Raw genomic sequence first — 21,569 nt, forward strand, 5'->3', positions numbered from 1 at the left:
ATTTTTAATGCAGATGAAAGTGCCCTGAAAAAAAAATGGGAACAAAAAATGCCACAGAGTATATTCATTAGTAAGTAAGAGAAGCCAGCACCAGGATTGAAAGGAGGAAGAGATCGGCTAACTCTACTTGTTTTGTGCAAATGCAGTGCCCTTATCTATAAGACTGGTAAACCCCAAGCCTTGAAAGGAAACGATAAACACCAGCTGCCAGTCTTGGAGTTATGCAACAAGAAGATCTGGACAACGAGAACCCTTTTTCTGCATTGGTTCCATTGTTGTTTTGTCCCTGAAGTCACGAAGTACTTTGCCAATGAAGAACTGCTTTTTAAAGTTCTTTCAATATTGGACAATGCCCCGGGCCACCCAGAACCCCATGAGTTCAACACTGAAGGTGCTGAAGTGGTCTACTTGCCCCTAAACACAGCATCTCTAATTCAGCCTCTAGGTCAGGGGGCCATAAGGACCTTAAAGCCTCCTTATACACGGTACTTTATGGAAAGGATTGTCAATGCTGTGGAAGAGAGAGAACATCACAAAAATCTGGAAGGATGACACCACTGAAGATGCCAACACTGTTATAGAAAAAGCCATGTAAGCCACTAAGCCCCAAATAATTCCTGCTGGAGAAAATTATATACAGATGTTGTGTATGATTTCATAGGATTTATGACAGGGCCAATCGCAAAAATCAAGAAAGAGATCGTGGATTTGCTAAAAAAGGTGGGGGGTAAAAGGTTTCAAGATATGGATCTTGGAGAAATGCAAGAGCTAACAGACACCACACCAGAGGAATTGACAGAAGACTTGATAGGGATGGGTGCTTCTGAATCCAGATGATGAGAAAGAAGACGTAGAGGAAGCAATGCCAGAAAACAAATTGGGGTCAGACAATCTGGCAGAAGGTTCTGGTTATTTAAGCCTGCTTTTGATTTCTTTTATGATATGTACCCTTCTACGATAACGCAAACAGTAGAAGAAGGATTAGCGCTGAATAGAAGCATTTTAAAAAAAATGAAAAAGCAAAAAAGTCAGACAGAACCTCCTCCACCTCTTTGGACTCCGCCTTCCTTGAGACAGCAGACCAACCCTTCCTCTTCCTCCTCCTCCTCCTCCTCAGCCTACTCAATGTGAAGACGATGAGGATGAAGACCTTTATGATGATCCATTTCCACTTAATGAATAGTAAATATATTTTTCTCTTCCTCATGATGTTCTTAATAAAATTTTCTTTTCTCTAGTTTACTTGATGGTGAGAATATGGTATAAAATACATGTAATACATAAAATATGTATTAATCAATTTTTGTATTATTGGTAAGGCTTCCAGTCAACAGTAGGCTATTAGTAGTCTAGTTTTGGGGGAGTTAAAAGTTATATACAGATTTTTGACTATGTGGAGAATTGGTACCCCTAATCCTTCTGTTGTTCAAGGGTCAACTGTATAATACTTGTTTTTTTAAAGACAGGGTCTCACTCTGTCACCCAGGCTAGAGTGCAGTGGCATAATCATAGCTCACTGCAACCTCAAACTCCTGGGCTCAAACTATCCTCCTGCCTCAGCCTCTGGAGTAGCTGGTGCCACAGGTACATGCCACCTATGCCCAGCTAATTTTTCTATTTTTTGTAGAGCTGGGTTCTCGCTATGTTGCTCAAGATGGTCTCAGCCTCCACAATCCTGTGAGCCAATTCCTCATAATAAATCTACAGACACACACACCTAGATACATATACACATACACGCTATTGGTTCTATGTGTCCAGAGAACCTTGACTAATACACCCACCAATAGCCCACATGGTTTCTCACCTGTAGTCAGATGTTGCCTGCTCCGGAATCTACAATAGGTTACTCTCCAATTTAAAATGTCAGTAGTTCACATTGCTTCTCAAAGGGCACCATGACCTCTGATGGCTCCAAACCTAAACAAGTTTGAAAACTGCTGATTTGTATGAAATGGAACTAAGATGACTTGACCTGCTACCTCACTGGGTTGTTGTGAGGTGAGGATCAATTGGGATTATTTAAAAAACTGGCTTTGAAAGCTCTGAAGTGCTCCACAAATGCATGAGATTATGATTGTCATTCATATCACACTAAGCTAACAGTTACTGGGCACCTAAACGGGGGCGTAAAGATGAATAACATAGTGAAGACACTTAGAAGTTAGATAGAACCTAGGTCTTACATTTGCTGAAATGGCGTTTCTCCTTGGCCTGTCTAGGAAATATCTTATTCTGGATTTTGACAGTGCTATTTTGCTGTGACAGCAGAACAACTCATTTAGAGGACGTAGAGCACACAGCTCCTTAGTTAGGCCATCTTCTTTCTTTTTTTGGTTTTAAACCATGCTTATGTGTATGCGATGTGGCAAACAAATGGAGTATGTGGGGTATAAAATATGTAAATTTCAGTGTATGCAAGTCCATTTTTCTTGAAGCTCTTAGAGGATCGGGTATATAGCTCAACCACTTGCAACTCCTTAGAACTTTGCCACTGTCACTGTTCTGAATGATGTTCCTTGGGACATATGCTGTAATCTGAGAACTCTCCCCGAGCGCACTGTGTGTGCTGCAGGATGTGAGAAAGGCACTTGGACTGTGATTTCTAGCTTGCCTAATGTGAATTCTGGGACAAAAACACCCTGTAGGAGCCTTTCTTGGCACTGGAGAAGGTAATTAATAACTTAGCTTCCTCACTTGGAAACAGTTTGGAGCTTGGTCAGAATCTTTGCGCTCCTCTCCTTCTCTATCCCTTCCCCAGTTGCCTTCCCCCTTTTCTCCCTTCTGTCCTCCTTCGCCAAGAGATAAAGACAAACCAAGGAGCAGAGCCAGTGTAGACATGCAGAGGAGATCATAGCTCCACTTTCAAAAATTTAAAACTACACAAATTGGAAGTTTCCAAATAAAACACAAGGTGTTAAGTAGACTAACTAGGGGAGGCATGGGAGCAGATTGGGAGTCACTGGGAGTAGAGATAAGAAGATTTGAGGAGGAGAGTTTCAGAGAGGAGTCCTCTGGCCCACCTCAGAAAATTTTATCTCAAAAGGGTTGGATTTTACACACAGTCTTCGTAAGATGTTGGGAATATGAGCAGAGCTCCTTGGTGATCATCATACTAGACTGTTGCAACAATGGGCTTGAGGGAAAAGGGATTCTTCCTCAACAGTGGAGTGTCATGAGCCAGTGCGTCGGGCACAGGACAACAGCAGGGACGTGGGTGTCTGATCGGGAAAGGCAGTGGCAACAGGTGTTGAAAGTAACTTCACAATATAGATTCCAGAGATGTCTCATGTTAACAAATCAGAGCCAAGAGAGGTGGGGACTTCTGGAAGAAAAGAAATGTTGAAAGGAAAGTGGGAAGGGGAGGGAAGGGAAGGTTTGGACTGGGCTTCTCTCTTCGATGTGAGAGAACATCATGAATGTCTGGGCAGGGAGGCCTCACACTTTTCGGAAGACCAAGGGGACCAGATAGCTGGATGAAGAGGCACAAATGCCCCATTCTTTTTATTCCCAATTCTTACTATTAAGTCTGCTAAATTTTGATTTTATTGCCTTTATTTGAGGCAAAATTATTGAATCTTCTTTGGATTGTGTGTATGTGCGTGTGTGTGTGTGTGTGTGTGTGTATGTGTATTTGTTCCCATGTGCTTTTGTTCAAGAGGGAACACAGCCAAAACGTTTAGTAGCATGGTGGAGGACAGTACATCCCCAAGTCAATGTCATCTAATTTTACCAGAAGAATTGATGATGAAGGAATCTAGTCAGGGGAGATCCCCAAATGGAGAAGGCATCTGGAGGATCACAGATTAGGAACCCATCCCTGGTAGAGTGAAGATGCCAGGGCCATAGCTTGGGCCATCATGATACCCTTTCCACATACCCTTCACTCTTTGATATAGACAAATGACTCTTTCTTGATCTTAGAGAAAGTCATATGCAAGTGTATCTTCAAATTCAAATTCCAGCCACTTTGCTGCACCTATAAAGCCACCACTCTCTGGGTTTTAATGGTGATGTCCAGTACATCCTCATATCCTTTTATTATAATCCAGAAAGATTACAAGGAGGAAAATAGCTGTCAGGTATTGCAATTTGTTTGCTAATTTTGAGATCATAATCAGAGAGACTTTAAACTGAGGAACTAGGTACATCCTCTTAGAGCAAGGGCTGGAGGCAGTGCCCAGGGTTCTTCTATTCTTCACTCTCATGCTACTAATGGTGTCACTTTGGGTAAGTCCTTCACTCTCTCAGCCTCATTTTTAAAATCTGAAAATCGAGAGAGGGCCTGGTCCTTAAGGATCTTAAGGACTTTACTAAAGCCTTTCCCCTTCCAGTTACAACATCACAGGGAGTTGTGCTGTTTAGGAGACTAACTGAGATTCTTACTGCAGAAGCTGATTTGAGGGAGGACACATTTCCTGGCAGAGAATATAGAGCTGAAGGTCGCCATAGTAGGAGAACAGGGAAAATGATCATATCAGCAATAGGAAGACAAAGAAAGGGTGTGAGGTGTAGTCCAGATACAGCTGCCAAAAAAGACAGGCCTCCGGCACACATTTACGTGAATCACCTGGGAGCTTGATGACGAGGCTGCTGTTGGGTGGAGAAGGTGGCTTAAGCGTATGAAAGGGAGTGACTGTATTGCAAGAGTCATCTTAGGGAGAAAGAAGGTGGATCTAGCCAACTCTTCTTTTCCATACTCTCCACTCAGCTGTTAGGGAAAGCAGCGGGGGAGAGGGAGGTTATTAGGGTCTAGAGTGGCACTCTACGATGACTCATACAAACAGGAACGATGACGCTTAGGAAAGGGTCTTTCTCAAACCAAGGCTCAGGTTTTCAAGGAACTCATAAGTTGTTTTTTTCTTGATGTTTGGTTTTTATTAGAAACAACAGTGTTTCAAGAACACAGCCCCAGGCTTTTCATAGACCCAGAAAATATTTCTAGAGTCTTGGACCAGTAATTCATCTAAGCCTATGCCAAATATTATATTGATACAATACTGAAGATTTCGTCTTATCAGTTCTTATTGAATCTAAGATGTCATCTTTGTAAGATATACCCTTAAATTGCCAATCATACTATGCCATATGCCATGCTACAGTAAGATGCACTCTCATTTCAGAGATGTTGAAGTATAAGAAAAGTATTTTAGATTAATGAAGCCTGTTAAAAAGCTTAACTGTTTAATATTGTGATTGATGTTTAAGTCTAATTTTGACTGCTTCCTAGACACTGTTATATCTGAGGCTATGGTGAGGTGACTCTGGCCAAGGTTTTATTAATCCGCAAGGCCTTATTCTAATACCTGGGTCAGAATGCTGAACACCAAGCCTGTAGAATTACGTGGGAGAGTCTCTGGTATTGTGTTGGTAGCAGGGGCACCAGGCGGGTAGGTTATAGCAAAATAGATTGTCTTGGCAAATTGATAGCGTAGCACAGCAGGCCAAGGATGAGAGTATTCTTCAACTCCAGTTTCAAGTGCTCGACAGTGTACATGCATGTATCAACATTGCCACTTCTTTCAGGGACATTAAAGAAGGCATAAAATTTATAAAATTCATAGAATCATGGGAGAACTTATTATTTCTGAGATCCGTACAACAGCAATAGGAGTAGGCCCTATTATTGTTTCCATTATATAGATGAAGAGAGTGAGGTGTTTAAACAAGTACTTTGTCCAAATCATGTGGCTAAGAATGGGAGGTGCTACAGTTTGAATGTGGGTGGTTGAATTCCAGAGCTTGTGCTTTTAATCATTGTACCCATAAATAAGAAATAAACCTTGCTATCAAAGAGGTTCAGACACATAAACTAGCCATGATATAAAGTTCTATGGATGAAGCCATTAAGTATAGGGATCTTACATATTATTAAAAACCCCCGAGCATGAGAGTGGATCAGCTACATTATCATTTTAAGAAGGGACATATCTTATTTTTCTGTAATTTCAGAGCATGGGTTTCCTAGATACCATGCATTTGTGTATTTGTGGACTAAACAGCAATGCATTGATTCCAAGATTTGTGGATATCAGACACAAAGCTCATTACATCACAGTCAATAAATAGGATTCAGACAAATTTTTTTGGTTGTGGAAAATTTCAAACATACACAAGAGTAGAGTATGGTGAACCCCCAGGTACCCCTCACTCAGCTTCAGCTAGTATCAACATTTTGCTGTGCTTGTATTAGCTATAGCTATCTTTCCTGTATCACACATTTTTTCCATTTGGGGGGATTTGAAAGCAAATGTAAGCCTCCATCTAATTTCATTTGTAAATACTTCAGTATAACTACCTAACATACAAGATTTTTAAAAATAATCAAAATTATCCCCACCAATGAAATTAACAATAATTTCAAATATTCATCTAATATCCAGTCTGTGTCCAATTTTCCTGATTAATAAACATGATTACAATGGGAGGATATTTACATCTTTTGTGCAGCCAAGAAGTAGACAGTTCTCCCTCTCAGTTTCATTCTTGCCAGATTTGCAAAGATACAAAACCTTTCTGATGAACAATTTAGGTTGTTAGGAAATAAATAAAATGAACAGTTTTTATAGACAGCACATGGAGCATAACTTTATTTATAAGGTCAAAGCCACAAAGGTGATTGAAAAACAAACACATGGTAATGGTGGACATGAAACAGTATGTGCCCAGGTAACCACTGCTGAGGAGGGATGCTGTGAAAATCCACAAACATTGAGGAGGATGGTTGCTTTGCACTGCAAGGCTGAGCAGGTGACTCTTGAAAGCTATTTCACTCTTTTTCTCTGATCAAACTAATTTGTCACTACCAAATGCCTTTCAAAACCTCATCTGTACCACAATATGTAGTTATGTGCTCTCTTCTCAGTACTCTTTGAACTAATCCTGCCTTCAAGGTAGCTGTCATCATTTTATCTTTCAGATTTCTTTTGTCTTTGCTTTTGGAAAGGCAGATTATAAAAACAGAATTGAAAAATTCAGTAATTTTCCTCCGAGGAAAAATTATGCATAGATACACACATACCTATGCACACACAAACATCTAAAATATTGTGTGACGTTTTTATGATACTGGGAGATTCTGGGATCTCCCCTAAATTCTTTTGTAAGTTGTATGAAAGCTTTTTTCCCTCCATCAGTCTTTATTATTTCATTTTTCCCTCAGTATTTATTGAGCACTTACTATAGGTCAAGTATTACCAAGTATACATTGATGGATAAGATAGAATGCTCATCTTCAAGGAGGAAGGGAGGTAAGCAAATGATAAATGTCTGCTAGGGGCTAACCTCAGAACCATTGTGGAGGGGCAACTCTCTGTCAGGGGGATACCTGAAGGGTGTGTCGAGTACACAGGAGGCGGGCAAGGCAGCAGAAATAAAAGGAGTCAAGTTAGAGAATTCAAATGTGCCATCTATCAGAAGGTGAAATGAAGAGAGAAACCAGATAGAAGTATTTGGAATGGTTTGTGATGTTTGTAGTATGAGGGGAGGAGTTGAGGAACTACAATAGGACACTGTAGAGTTAAATGTCCCATTCTCATTTGCACTGTGGGCACTTCACTCCTCATTGTCTCATAGGCGCTATAAACTAGAGGAACTATCTTAAACTATACTGGAATCTAAAGTCTGACAAGAACTACCTGTGGTCTAGTTAGCTTCTCCTTGGAGGCAGCTCTTGGGATGGTTTGGAAGGGATTTGTGATGTCAGACCAGAAGTTCATCTAGACCAGACCACAAAGACTATGTCACTTCTTAGATAAGGGAGAAGGATGACTCTGACTTATGTAGATTTGCTTCTCCTTTGGTTTACAACAGAACTATAAATAGCAAGATACTGTGTAGTGATATGCATGAGATCAAGAATACAAAGGAGTGGGTGTGCCTTCCTGTTGCCTCCCTTGCTCTACTTGGTGGGGTTATCTGAGTTTGATGACCTTGGCAGCCTGTGTAGAGTGAGCAATAAACCAGAGCTCTGTACCTGTTTTAACTTTTGCTCTTCCAGGATACATCTTAGCACCCCAGAGTCTACCCTATTAACATATAAGCATTATCTTGCTGAACCATTTTAGAGGCTTCTGGGTTTCAATTCTGTATTTTTGGTTCAAGCGTAGCTAGCTGGGCAATGGCTGAACACCAAGGTCATGGACTATTTTAATAGGAACAAAAAGTTTTGGGGTGTGTGTGTGTGTTTAAGAGAGTTTCTGGATATAGCTGACCTTATGAATCTCAATATGTCACCCACACATGCACACAGAGTATATTGATTCCGTTGTTGAATAACCACATTGGTTTGTCTGTTTCTACTCATTGGCATGTTGACTAGAAGGAATCCTGGAATGGAAAAGGGCAGAGTTTACTCTCTCAGTGTCCTAGATAATAAGCTGGTCTTGGGGTCAGGGTGGGAGGGTTTAGGATAAAGTCAACAGCATCTGAGAACTCAACAACAAACAGCAGAAAGAATATTTATGGGGGATGGTGAGTGTGTGATGGGGGGTTTGGTGATGACTGGGAGTAGTAAAGGAAATGACTCGTGCAAAATCCTCGAGATGAGAACACAGTGTATTCAGAGAACCAAAAGCCATTCATCATGAGGTCTTCTCAATGTTGCAATTGTGATTTATGGAACATTTTGGACTATCCTTTCAACATAGCCTGAAGTTATTTGGTGGGACTCTCTCATAAGCCAAGGCTACTTTATGATTAGGAGCCTTTTCTTTTGTAAACATCAGAAATATAAACTGTAATAATAAACCACCATAGTTATAAAGCTGACACGGGGTTGAAGATGCTAGGGACTGGTCTAGCCCAGGTTCATTCTCTGGAAAGGGTGCCATCGCTGACTACTCTGAGTCCCAGCCTTGGGTTTCAGGTGCGGGGCTATAATTTCCAGGTTTGGTTTATTTTTCCTTTTCTAGGGTATTCTTCTACAGAATATTTCCTGGTCTTATAGGCCTTTGCTCTCTGTGCCTCAGTTTTCTTAGATGTAAAGAAGAGAGAGCTTTGCAGAATAAGCTGAGGCAGGTTGAGGAAGGGCTGAGCAGAGGGAGGGACACCGACGTTTATTCAGCCCTTGCTAAATGTTCGGCATCCACATAGCTTTTAATTCTCACAACTTTATGAGACAGTGTAGAAGAAAAGACATTTTAAATCACAAAGCAGAATACAAACTATAAAGTATGCAATAAAGACTTCGGAAGTATTTCCCCTTTGACTATACATTTCATAGATCTCAGTAATCGTTCTTTTAAAGAATGTGGTATGATTGAGAAATGCAAGCAGGTAGCTTTTGCCACTTTTTTGTGGTCGTTACCATAATCCATTCTTTCAGGTTTTTCTAGTTTGTCGGTTCCCTTTTTATTACCCTTGCTGATAGGATACACTTTAACTTATAGAAGCATAAATCAGCTTACACACTCTGCTGGGAAAGTAAGAGGTCCAGTGCATGTAATGAAAGGAGGAACCGTAATGATTCAGAGGATGAGGACGAGGCATGTAATTAGACAGGTCAGGACTTAGGAAGGTGGAGTGAACTCACTTGAAAATGGTTTCCATGGGGACTGGGTGTGCTCAGCATTGTCTCTGGAGAGAAGGGAACAGCAGTTTGTACTGTAACTCTTCGAGACACACAAGCAGTCTATGTCGGTGTGTGTCTCCTTAAAGTGGCTTGGCTTGGTTCACAAAACTTAAGAGGCCAGAGATATTCCACCCAGGATCATATATATTTTGAGTGGCTTTGCCTGTTGTTTACCACAGTGGGGAACAGGTAGCTGCAGTGCCAGCATAAGACATGTAACCCTTGCAATGTATTTGCTGCTTTTCATCATTTTCAAAATAGTCCATTTCTTTCAGGTTCCATCCAAGCCTACACTTTGGGCCCAGGTTATCTTGAATGGGTGGTTTATAAGATAATTAGGGGAAAAAAATGAAGGTCTGAAGTTTCAGCCACTGCCTTAAGGTCAGAGCTGGGAAAGAATCATGAGTAATTAGTCAACAGCACCTGAGAACTCAAGAACAAGTAGAAAGAATATTGGGGGGAGGGGATGGTGAGTATGATGATGAGGTTAGGTGATAACTGGGAGTAGAGAAAAAAAGCATATAGATAGCACTATGCTTTATATTGTGGATTTACTTTCAGTAATTTTTTTCTGCTCTTACAAAATTAGGGTCATTTAAAATTTCTTTTGTATTCTCTTTCACATTTCACATTTTCCTAACATGGTTAAAATATGCTTTGATTACAATGTGTTTGATTATAGTGAAAAAAAAAAAAACCACAGATATTTGGGGCACACATATATGAATTTTAATTTGAGCTCCAATACTTACGATTCTGTGATTTCTTCTCATCTTCATTATGCATACTTTTTGTAGTCTTTTAACCATATAACCATGGAAAGTCTTATATCTAGATTTTTTTCTCACATTTAACCTTATACCACATACATTTTCCATGTTACTACATTATCTCTGAAGGCTTTGTAATATGCAATTCAGTAAAGGTAGGTCAAAGTAGCAGTTTAGGCTTTCTCATTGTTGTACATTTTGCCAAAGCCCATATTTTCATCAATAATAACAATGCTACTATGAGACTTATCATGCCTAAAACTTGATTTATGTTATCGGAATGCATATAAAAATACTTTTAAGGGTATATATCACCAAAGCGCTTTCTAAGATTATTATACTATTTATCCAAAGGAAAGAAAATCAGCATCTCAGAGAGATATCTGCACTGTCATGTTGGTTGCAGCATTATTCACAGTAGTCAAGATATGGAAACAACTTAAATATCTGCTGATGGATGAATGGAAAAAGAAAAAGTGTACTCGTGAATGTGCAATGGAATCTTATTCAGCCATAGAAGGACATCCTGCCATTTGCAATAACATAGATGAATCTGAAGGACATTATGCTACATGAAATAAGCTAGAAACAGAAAGACAAATACTGTATGATCTCACTTATATGTGGAATCTAAAATAGTCAAACTCATAAAAGCAGAGACTAGAACAGTGTTTGCCAGGGGGTAGAAAAGGGAGGGGTGGGGGAAATGGAGAGATGGTCAAAGGGTACAAACTTTCAGTTATAAAATAAATAAATTCTGGGGATCTAATCTATAGCGTGGGGACTATAGTTAATAATACTGCAGTGTATACTTGAAATTTGCTAAGAGAGTAGATCTTAAGTGTCCTTATCATACACACACACACACACACACACACACACACACAATGGTAACTGTGGTGATGCATATGTTCATTAATTTGATTGTGGTAATCATTTCACAATGTACACACGTATCAAATCGTCACATTTTATACCTTGAATGTATACAATTTTTGTCAATTATACCTCAATAAAGCTGAGAAAAATAAAATAGGCAAAAATGAAATTATACCAATTTAAACTCTCACTGGTAATGTATAAAATGTTCTATTGCATCCCACATTTGCCAGCATTGTTTTTTAACATGAAAAATAAGTCACCACTAATCTAATAAGCAAAATGGTATCTAGTGTTGTTTGAATTTGCATATTGTGTTTGTAAGGTTGAACATTTTTTCACATACATGTGAATTTACTGCATTTCTTTGGCAAGATGTCTGTGTTCTTGACCTTTGTTAAGTTTTATCTCCCATTTATTTGGTAAAGACATTGCAATAAAACATGATTCCTTGGTCTTTACATCTTGATTACAATTTTTTGAATGACATCTAGAACTCTCAGTTAACTCACACTGCCAAATCTGCTTTCCATTCCCATTATGATTTTACCATAACTTTTAGGTTTTTTTTAATCCCTCAAATGCTTCAGAAAATGAACTCTAAAAACCATTTTCATCCCTTTCATATCAATATTTAACTCCTTAATCCACTTTGAATTTATTTTTGTTTTGTGTTGAGAATACAAATGAAACTATTTTCAAATTTATACTATCTAATGCCAGTCACTCAAAATTTTTCTCTCTCACTTTCTAATATTTAATAACAAAAATTTCACTGATTATTGATTTTTCTTGATCATGTGTAAGTTTTTAAATAAAAAATTTGAATTTATAGGTATAGACTATCACATTGATGCTTTTATAATTCTTGATCCAACATGCACTATTTTAATTAGTATTTTTCATTATTTTTCTCTAAAATATTTTAATTTTCCATTCTGTTTTTTTCTTAATGAACATTAGAATCAATCATTTGATCATGCTCCACAAGAATCTTTTTTTTTTTTTTTTAATTTTGCTTTTCTTAGAGATGGGATCTCACTTTTTTACCCAGGCTAGATTTGAACTTCTGGGCTTGTGCGATCTTCCTGCTTCAGCTTCCAGAGTAGCTGGGACTATAGGCTCATGTCACTGTGCCTAGCTCTCCCCCAAAATTCAAAATGGCAAATATGATTGCAATTATATTAAGCCTGTAATTTTATCTGGAAGAAAATCAACACCTTTAAGCTCTACAGAATCTTTTCCATTTGCCTTTTTCCTTTTCTTTCCCTGTCCTCCCCTTCTGTTCCTCTTCTCCTAAAGCAGTGAGTTGAGGGTTTACACTCAGGGTTTGGGCTCTCTGTTAATCCTCCAGTTCTATTTTTTTTTTTTTTTTGAGACAGAGTTTCGTTCTGTTGCCCAGGCTAGAATCCCATGGTGTCAGCCTAGCTCACAGCAACCTCAAACTCCTGGGCTCAAGCGATCCTCCTGCCTCAGCCTCCTGAGTAGCTGGGACTACAGGCATGCACCACCATGCCTGGTTAATTTTTCTATATATATTTTTAGCTGTTCATATAATTTCTTTCTATTTTAGTAGAGACGGGGTCTTGCTCTTGCTCAGGCTGGTCTTGAACTCCTGAGCTCAAACGATCCGCCCACCTTGGCCTCCCAGAGTGCTAGGATTACAGACGTGAGCCACCGCGCCCGGCCAATCCTTCAGTTCTTGCATTGGTTATTCCAGCTGTGAGACGGAAGGGGAGCACTTTAATTTGTGAACCACAGTCATCATGTTGCTTTCTCCTCATCCACCAAGTTGATGCCTACAGCTTCGTAAATGTCGGGAAATGGATTAGCGGGGCTACCCTCAGTACCAGGACAGAATTCTGTTATACTAGGTCCAACAGTTACTCTCTGATTAAATGAAAGGAAACCTTTATTGCTGCACATGTTGTAAAGAAGATAGAACTGGAATGAAGGGGTCTCCTGTACTGTAATTGCTTGGTGTGCTACATGTGATCCCGTGTTGTGCCAGTAGCATAGACAAAAGTTCATGAGTCCTCTTTATTCTTTCCTGGCTGTCTCATAAAATGGCACTATCCAGCAAAATATTATTTAGTAGCAAAATATATTTTAATTGAAAAATCATTTTAAGTAACTGAATAAAAATGTGTACCAGGAACTTTCCCAATAGACAGCAGAGTATGTACATTTTGTGAGGGTGGAGCAGCATCTATTTAATATAATTTTTGTATAGAAAATACAGGCATATTTAAAAATGGCAACATGTAAGAAAGTATGTCACAAGAAATAACAAAATATATCACAGAATTAAAAAGTAAACCCAAAATAACACATTTACTAAACAAAACAAGACCCAGCACCATGTTGGACTTTCTTTGCGTAAGTTCCAGGATGCCCAGGTGCTACCAGAAAGAGATGATCCTGCTTTTGGGAGAGCCAGTTGGGTGTGCAGTGGTTAAAACCCAGTCCTCCTTTTCCTGGAAGAAAAAACCAAATAGATTCAAGAGAAAAGACTGAACTGAAGAGGGAACAGCTCTTTTGGGGCTGATTAAAATAGAATTGAAAGTCTCAGATCTGTGATGTTGTTTGTAGGGATGGGGGTCATTCTGTGAGAGAAGGGGGGGTGCATGGAGAGCAGGTGCTAATTTATGAAAAGATCTAAGCAGCAGCAGAACCTGAGTTTTAGTCTTGATTCTGTCTCTAGTTTCCTAACAATCCTCCCATATGTAAAATTAGGTGTTTGGATCTCATGAACCTAAAGGTGTCTTAAAGCACTAACAATTTATGGTTTTTAGTTATAGCATTTGTTTAGGATTAATTTTACGATGATGTGCACAGAGGTCAGAGGAAGCACAATTTCTTTCTTAAGGATTGAACTACCTGGAAACAAGACCAGGTCAGACTTATTTATCAGTAGAGAAGGTCACAGGTTGAGGGAGCTAATGGATGCCACAAGACATTTCTGTACCAGCTCATATTTTAGCTAGGAAAGTGCTCCATCTGTCAACAAACATTTATTGAGCAACTATATTTTTTTTTTGAGAGAGAGTCTTGCTCTGTTGCCCAGGCTAGAGTACAGTGGTGTCATCATAGCTCACAGCAACCTCAAACTCCTGGGCATAAACAATCCTCTTGCCTCAGCCTCCTGAGTAGCTGGGACTACAGGCACACCACAACGCCCAGCTAATTTTTCTATTTAGAGATGGGGTCTTGTTCTTGCTCAGTCTGGTCTCAAATTCCTGACTTCAAGCGATCCTCCTGCCTTGGCCTCCCCATGTGCTAGGATTATAGGGATGAGCCACCACACCCAACAGAGCATCTATTTTTATGCCTGTATGAGGTACTAGGTATACAGTCAAGACACTAAATCTCCTGGAAGAGAAGAAAAAAATTATTTGGAAAGATTTATTGTTTTGACTTCTCAGAAAAGTTCTCCCCCTCCCATTTTAGGGAATTATAATTCACATTCCTTTCTTTTGGGAACTGCCAGCCTTCCCTCCTCTTTACCCAGGGTTTTGACAAAATTACCCTTCATGTTAGTACAACACAACCCAACCTAGGACCACACCTCATTGATTCATGCTGGGCCCTTGAGTTAATCTGGACTAATCAGAGCCCTTTTCCTGGATTTTAAAACTGGGACACTGTACTATGTCTCTGGATACTGTATGGTGGTATGTAAAGTGTCGGGGCTGTAAGTTCTGTCCTTCCCTTCCATGTGAATGGAACAGCAGATATCTCCACTGTGCAGCCAGAGAAAGGATAAAGTAGACCCTGGCGAGAGGAGGAGAGATAGGGGTGGGGGTTGGGGGGGGAGCGGCTCAGGTGTCTTTCAAGTCTCTGGTTCTAGTTCTCCTGAAGCTCAGCAACTCCCTGTCTTTGGGTTCCATAGCAGGTCCCTTTATTGTGATAATAAACTCCTTTCTTTAATTAAGCTAGTTAGAGTTTTACCAAGAACGTCCTAATGAATATGAGTTTCCTAGAAGAATCTATTACAGTGTAAAGAAGAGGAGCTGCCCGGGTTACTAGTTAGCCTTTCCTTGAATGTGGGATACACTTCTCAGCTTAGTTTCCCACAATTTCTCTTGGATTCCTATAGCAAACTTGTGCATAAAAATCTAGATTCTGTTTTCTCTATTAATATACAGTATTTTCATACTTTCACACTTGATCAAGGAAGAGCTCCAATAGAAACATTTTGATGTCGGGAAACTATGGAAATTCTACGTTTCCTTCTCCTTATCTGTAAAATGAAGGTGTTGAAATATAAAGTCTAAAATTATAAGAAAGTTATAAATACTTTCTGTTCTTTTTGAGTCACTGTTTTCTTCTGTTCCTTTTATTCTCTTTCATTTTCTTAAATTCTTTAAATTCTGCTCTCAGGTGAAACTATCATCTTTACCTTGGCAGCTTCTAAATATATTTGTCCATTTCAAATTTGCTTTTTAGAGTTCATGTTATTTTTTCTCTCTTTGCAGAGATGGCATACACTTGAGATGATGTGAAGAAATTTATTGGCATAAGATGTTTTTTGTTAATTTAGTTTTTATAACTTATTTGTTTTTGCAAGTTGACTTTGATATTCTGTTCAAAACAACATTCAGGAAATGAAAAAATAAGTTTTTTTTCAGTTAATTGAATTCTCCACTTCAAAAAATAAATATAGAAATACCCATTTGTTTTTAATGCTTCCTATAAGATGGGGTAAGTGTACAAAATACAAACCTAAGTGATACGATGCAGTAATGTATATTGAAAGTCTTCAAATAGAGCTGATAATATTCCAACATTGCAACATTCATGAGGACAATGTTTGAATCCTGAAAATATTTTATCAATGGCATAGAACAATATGTCTGATTTTTCCAGAGGTTTAAAAAGATATAAATGATATTTTAACTATTTTCTCTTTGATTTATTTTTGGGATAAACTTTTTAAACCATGACATTTGTCTGAAATGAGAAACCAATTAACAGAACATATTTTTACATAAATTTTCTTTTAGTCAATTAAATGTTGTACATATAAACAGTAAAGATATGACATGAAAATATATGACTTTAAAAATAAACATTTCGTGTGAATTTTAGTACTATTCTGTCTGGTAATCAAGAACTCAAATATCTATTAGGCCATTTTCAATGAAATCTATTAAGTTTATTATTTATTTCACTTCTTTGTATATGAAGGATACAATCTTTCATTCAAGAAGATGATTTAATTATGTATTTATTTAATCCTTTTTTCTTTTTAATTGCAGAAAATAATATGGGATGCTTCATGAATTTGTGTGGCGTCCTTGAACAGGATCATACTAATCTTCCCTATATAGTTCCAGTTTCAGTATATGTGCCAAAGACTCTATTTTTGAGATATCATTGTTTTATTTGTCAGTCCTGAACTAATATTTCTTAGCTTTGGCTTCAGTTCAAATTTAGAGAGTATCTCAAAATGGATATTTCTGGATATAAAATGCTTACATTCAAACTAGATAGATACCTCCTGGCTCTTGAGACAACTTATCTTGAACTTTGCAGTCTTTATGTTATAGGTAGACATTAGTTTTCGATTGTCTTACCTGGAACAGTCATGTCCCGTCCAAGCCGAAAGACAATGGCATCGGTTTGGTCTTACACATTTTCCACCATTTAAGCAGGGAGATTGGCAAACAGCTGCGATGAAAAATTCATGCATTTATTTAATCAATACTTAGCAATTCTGAAGATGATCATAAAAGCACATGGAATGAGATTTGCCTCTACTTCCTGCTGCAGCCACCCCATTCCTCATGCACTGTTTGCATTATTCATTTCTGCCACCCCGCTTGACCTCACATCCTTAAGTGGCGTCATTTCCCTTTTTCCTTTCAGGCTAGTTAATTTTCACATTTAAGTCCTAGGTTAAGTCCTACCTACTGACTGAAACCTTTGCTCGTCACTCCAAGTCCACTGATTTTTTCTCTTCTCTAATCTTTTTTTACTTATGCAACCAGTCTAGAACTTTTACTGTTTCGAACTGTAAATTTTTCATATGCTCAATTAGACTGTAAATTTCTTGAGGGAGCTAGCACTGAACTCTATGACTGATTGAGTGACTAAGTCAGGCATCAACTCTTGCAATAGTAAATTAGGCATATGAATTGTCTAAAATAACAGATGATTCAACAGCCCTTTTGTGTTTAGCTAGGAGACACATTTTGTGGCTTTTACCAGCTTTAGTTGGAATTACAGAACCTAGGCTAGGATTAAAAATTAGCCATAGATGAAACCATGAGAGGACACTTAAAGATTTACTACTATTTAGGCATCTTTCTCATAAATCGACAGTCGCATAACCAAACTCTTCATCTGCATGAATCTATTTGTTAAAACACCTGAGGATGCTCAAAATTGATGAAGACCTAACACCAGCAAGTTCAACATATCAAAGAGAAAGGAGAACTCCCCATAGCAAAAAAAAAAAAATGTCTAATGGGGGAAAGCTGGAAAAAGGAACTATTTCAGTCTCATTATAGCACAGAAAGGTAGGCCCTTTCCTGGATGCAAAACTCATCTTTGCTGGGATATAAATAAATGTCATTCATTCATAATGAATCATTCATTCATAAAATATGGGGAAAATGCTTGCTAAGCAAGTATCAGGCACTTGATAAGCACAGGTTCTCACCAAGAGAGAATAAGAGAGAGGACTAGAAGTAAAATACCCGTCTTTACCCTCGAGGAACTCTCTTGGTAAGTTTAGAGTAAGAGCTGGCCAACTTAATATATTTATTTGCAATTTAATGAGAAAGGAAATTAAGAAACAAACCAGGATTAAAACCAGCAAAAATAAAATCCAATAATCTAAAACCAACTCCCCATAGTTTCAGCTTGCTGATAAAAGAAAACATTACTTCTCTTCGGGAACATGTTGAGTTAGTAGTGCCTGATGGTGCTAACAAACTAGTTGTTATTTTTACTCCCCTGTCTAAAGGCTCAACATATTCCCCTTTCCCTATAATTTCGGGGCCCCCAGTGTTCCATTCTGGGCCACCTTCTTCTTCCATTCTGGGCCACATGACTTCTGTATGGTCTCATTTTTTCCCCCCGTGAATGTTTTTGAATGGTGACTTACAAATCTCCATCTTCAATCTAGATGTATCTTGTGGGAACCTAAACTACCATCCAACTGCCTACTAGACCATTGCCTTGTATGTTTCTCAGACCCCTCAACTCGGCATGCCCATACTTAACCCCTTATCTCTACCCTCAACCCTGCTTCTCCCGGCTTCTCTATCTCAGTAAACGGCACCACCTTCCACTCCAGGGCCCAAACTGGAAACAGCAGTTTCGACTCTTCTTGTACTTTTATCCTCACAATAAATCTGTGAGCAAGTAGCATTGATTCTACTTCCCTAACTTCTCTCGGATCCACCTTTTTTTTAGTTATCATTTCTCTAGACTTCATTACTTCTTGTCAATTGTGCTTCTATAGCTTCCCAACTAATCTCTCTATTATAAACTTTGCTTTTTGCCATTTTCCATACTGCTGCCAAAATCAGTTTTCTAAAAGAAAATCTGATCACATGACTTTCCTGCTCAAAACCCTTCACGGGGCTTTCTGTTGCTCCCAAGATGTAATCCAGCATCTTGAACTTGGCACACAGTGTGTTTCCTGATTGGAAGCTACCCATTGTTACAACCTCATGTCCAGCCACACCCCGACACTTCCTCTGTGGCTTTAGTTAGTTTGCTGAACACACCTATGTATTTTATGCTTCATGCCTTTGGCTAGAATGATCTTTTTCCAGTGACTCTTGTTCCTTCTCAGATTGTCTGCTTGTGAAGCCTTTTCTGAACCTTGACACTTGGTTAGTTTACCCATCTTCACTGTTGTCATAACTCATTTTATAGAATTGGAGTAGCCCCTACCTTAATATATCCTGGGTAGCTAGTTAAAGGCCATCACTTCCCCTTTTCTAGACTGAAATTCTGGAGGGCAGGAGCTCCTGTTTTATATATATGCTGAGGTAGCTGCTGCAAGATTTGTAAAAAGAAGATTATATGGCTCAATGACATTAAAAGCTTATTCTAGTTAGAGAACTAAGGAGCTAAAAGCTAAAAGCTAAATCAGATCAATTTAGCTTCTTTAAACTGCATGATTCTAACTAATTCTGTAACGTCTGTAGAAATGGAATGTTAGAAAATAGATTATGATGATCGAACAAGTTTAGAGATAAGAAGAAACTTAGGCAGTCCTTGGGGTTGAGTGAGGTTAGAAAGAGGTAGAGGAAACAGGGAGACTCTGAGCAATGAAGAGATGGGGAGTGGGGAGGAGATGCTACTTGGGGGGTAATGAGGAAGCCATTGCTGCAGGGACAGCGTGTGGTTGGTAGGATGGGAAGTGAGTTGTGCTTCAGGTGTGCTGAAGCCAGTCTATGCAGCACCTTGGAAGTCAAAAGAATTCAGCCTGGATGTGGAGATGGGAAGGTCACCTGGTAGACTCTGGCCATAATCCAAAGTCTTTTTTTTATTGGCTGGTGACAGTGGGGTAGAGCAGGATGTGAAAGATATTGAGCAAGAAGGAACAAAGGGAATGATGATATTGGTAATCTCCGATGAAGATGAGGGAGGGTCAAGAATAATTTATTCATCTGGAAGAATGGCACCACTTCCTGCAAAAGCAAGGTGCCTGGAAAAAGGCAGGGCTGGTTTGCGGGTGAGTAGGAGAAATGTGGATAAATATCAAAGTTGATTTATTATTAAAAAACACTATATAGATTGCTTTAAGAGTCTCAAATAAAGCTTTCAAATGTAAGCTCCAGGACATTTTTCCTTTTCTAAATTCATGGATGGCTCAGTTTTGGCTTTAGGTAGGGTGCCTGCACATCCGATTTTACCTGTGACAGTACCTTTCACTCCCATTTCCTGGTTTACTTAGTCATAGTGCCCCTTTCACTCTCACCCCAGCCTCAGGCTTGTGACAAGCTCAGGTGTCAGCAAGCCTGTTTTACTGCACATTTTACTCCACTGGGCACTTATAGGAAGGATGGTGGAGTGTTAGAAATAATACTAAATAAATAGAGCAAGTTCTATTCTTTTAACAGTTGCTTAAAATTTTAAGACATTAAAAATGTAAAAACTGGTCATTTTAAACTGAGTTATTTGACATTTACTGGAAAACCTATCATATTCGGGCACAATACTAGGCACTGGGCATATAAAGCTGACAAAGAAACACCCTGGCCCTCCAGGGGGCATATAATCTAGTCGGGGCAGGGACACATAGATAATGAAACCATTCAACAGATGTCCAAGTACAGCAGGCTAAATGCCGTATTTGAAGTAGGCAACTGTTGCTAAGGGGACATGTCTGCTCCTAATCAATCGACCACAGTTTGTTATTGCTGATATGACAAGAAACCATCTCCTTTATGAGTTTTTTCATTTTAAATTAAATTGTATTTATTTATAATCTTGTTTTTCCTAAACAGTAACCATTAATTTAGTACTTTAGTGTCCTAGAGATTAAAATAAATATTCTGAACCTCTGCATAATGTCTTCTCTACGTTCTGCAAAATAGAGCAGATGGCATGAAGAAGGCAGACAACTGAGTTGACTTTGATGCTATTCTTCAGCACACGACCCTGAAAGGTATTTCTCAGGCAGCAATACAGTTCAGCGAGACACCATGCAAGGGACCATTTTGAGGATTTCTTGAGAAACATCGGTACCCTTTAGTTTTGCTCCCACTTCTGAGTCTGGGTCACACTTGTCAACGTCCTCTGGGGTTTCATGGGACCAAGCCATCAAGGAACAAAGTATGGCAGGAAGCCTACCTGTGTGACAGCGGGACCCCGTCCAGCCAGGTGGGCAGTCACACTGATAAGGGGCCACGCAGCGGCCACCGTTCAGACAGGGAAGAATGCATATTGCTAAAAAGGGAATTGAAAAGGATTTGATCAGAATACGCATGCTCAGATAAGTTCGAGTGTTCAGAAAACATTTTCCAGGAGGGGTGAAACCTTGTATGCCCCACTAGATCATCTTCCCGTATGTGTTCTGCTCATTAATGAGCATCCCTGGGAAAACACAGTCAGGAAAGGAAGTCTGGATCCTTAGCCAGACGCAATGACTCTAATGCCAAATGCGCTTTCGGTGAGGACACACTGTAATCAATGTCTGCTAAGTGCTTTGCTTCAACTCTTCACAAAATAAGCAGAAGGATCTCCATTTATCATCGGTTCAAATTTCCATTACACATTATGTAAAAGGCTCTGGCTGCCTTGAGGTTTTCTTCTTGTCTTGACCTAAATGTGGGAATGGGAATCAGATGGGCTACACTGTAGGCTAACGTTTGTGACATTTT

The 21,569-nt window shown here is 39.1% G+C and overlaps 1 protein-coding gene and 1 pseudogene across 1 annotated transcript in view; both read right to left on the bottom strand.

Annotated features, from left to right (window-relative positions):
- Positions 1-13,429: 13,429 nt before the first annotated feature.
- The window catches only part of SVEP1 (sushi, von Willebrand factor type A, EGF and pentraxin domain containing 1), a 157,716-nt gene continuing 149,576 nt past the window's right edge, over positions 13,430-21,569 (bottom strand). The window contains exons 46-48 of the mRNA XM_069476671.1: positions 21,040-21,135; positions 16,800-16,893; positions 13,430-13,697 (exon numbers count right to left, since the gene is read on the bottom strand). Of these exons, the coding sequence (XP_069332772.1) occupies positions 13,676-13,697; positions 16,800-16,893; positions 21,040-21,135 (212 nt within the window). The 3' untranslated portion in view covers positions 13,430-13,675. The remainder of the gene's footprint in view (positions 13,698-16,799; positions 16,894-21,039; positions 21,136-21,569) is intronic.
- LOC138388883 (U6 spliceosomal RNA) lies at positions 16,484-16,583 on the bottom strand (annotated as a pseudogene).

This window comes from Eulemur rufifrons, chromosome 7, assembly GCF_041146395.1.
Source record: "Eulemur rufifrons isolate Redbay chromosome 7, OSU_ERuf_1, whole genome shotgun sequence".
NCBI lineage: Eukaryota > Metazoa > Chordata > Mammalia > Primates > Lemuridae > Eulemur > Eulemur rufifrons.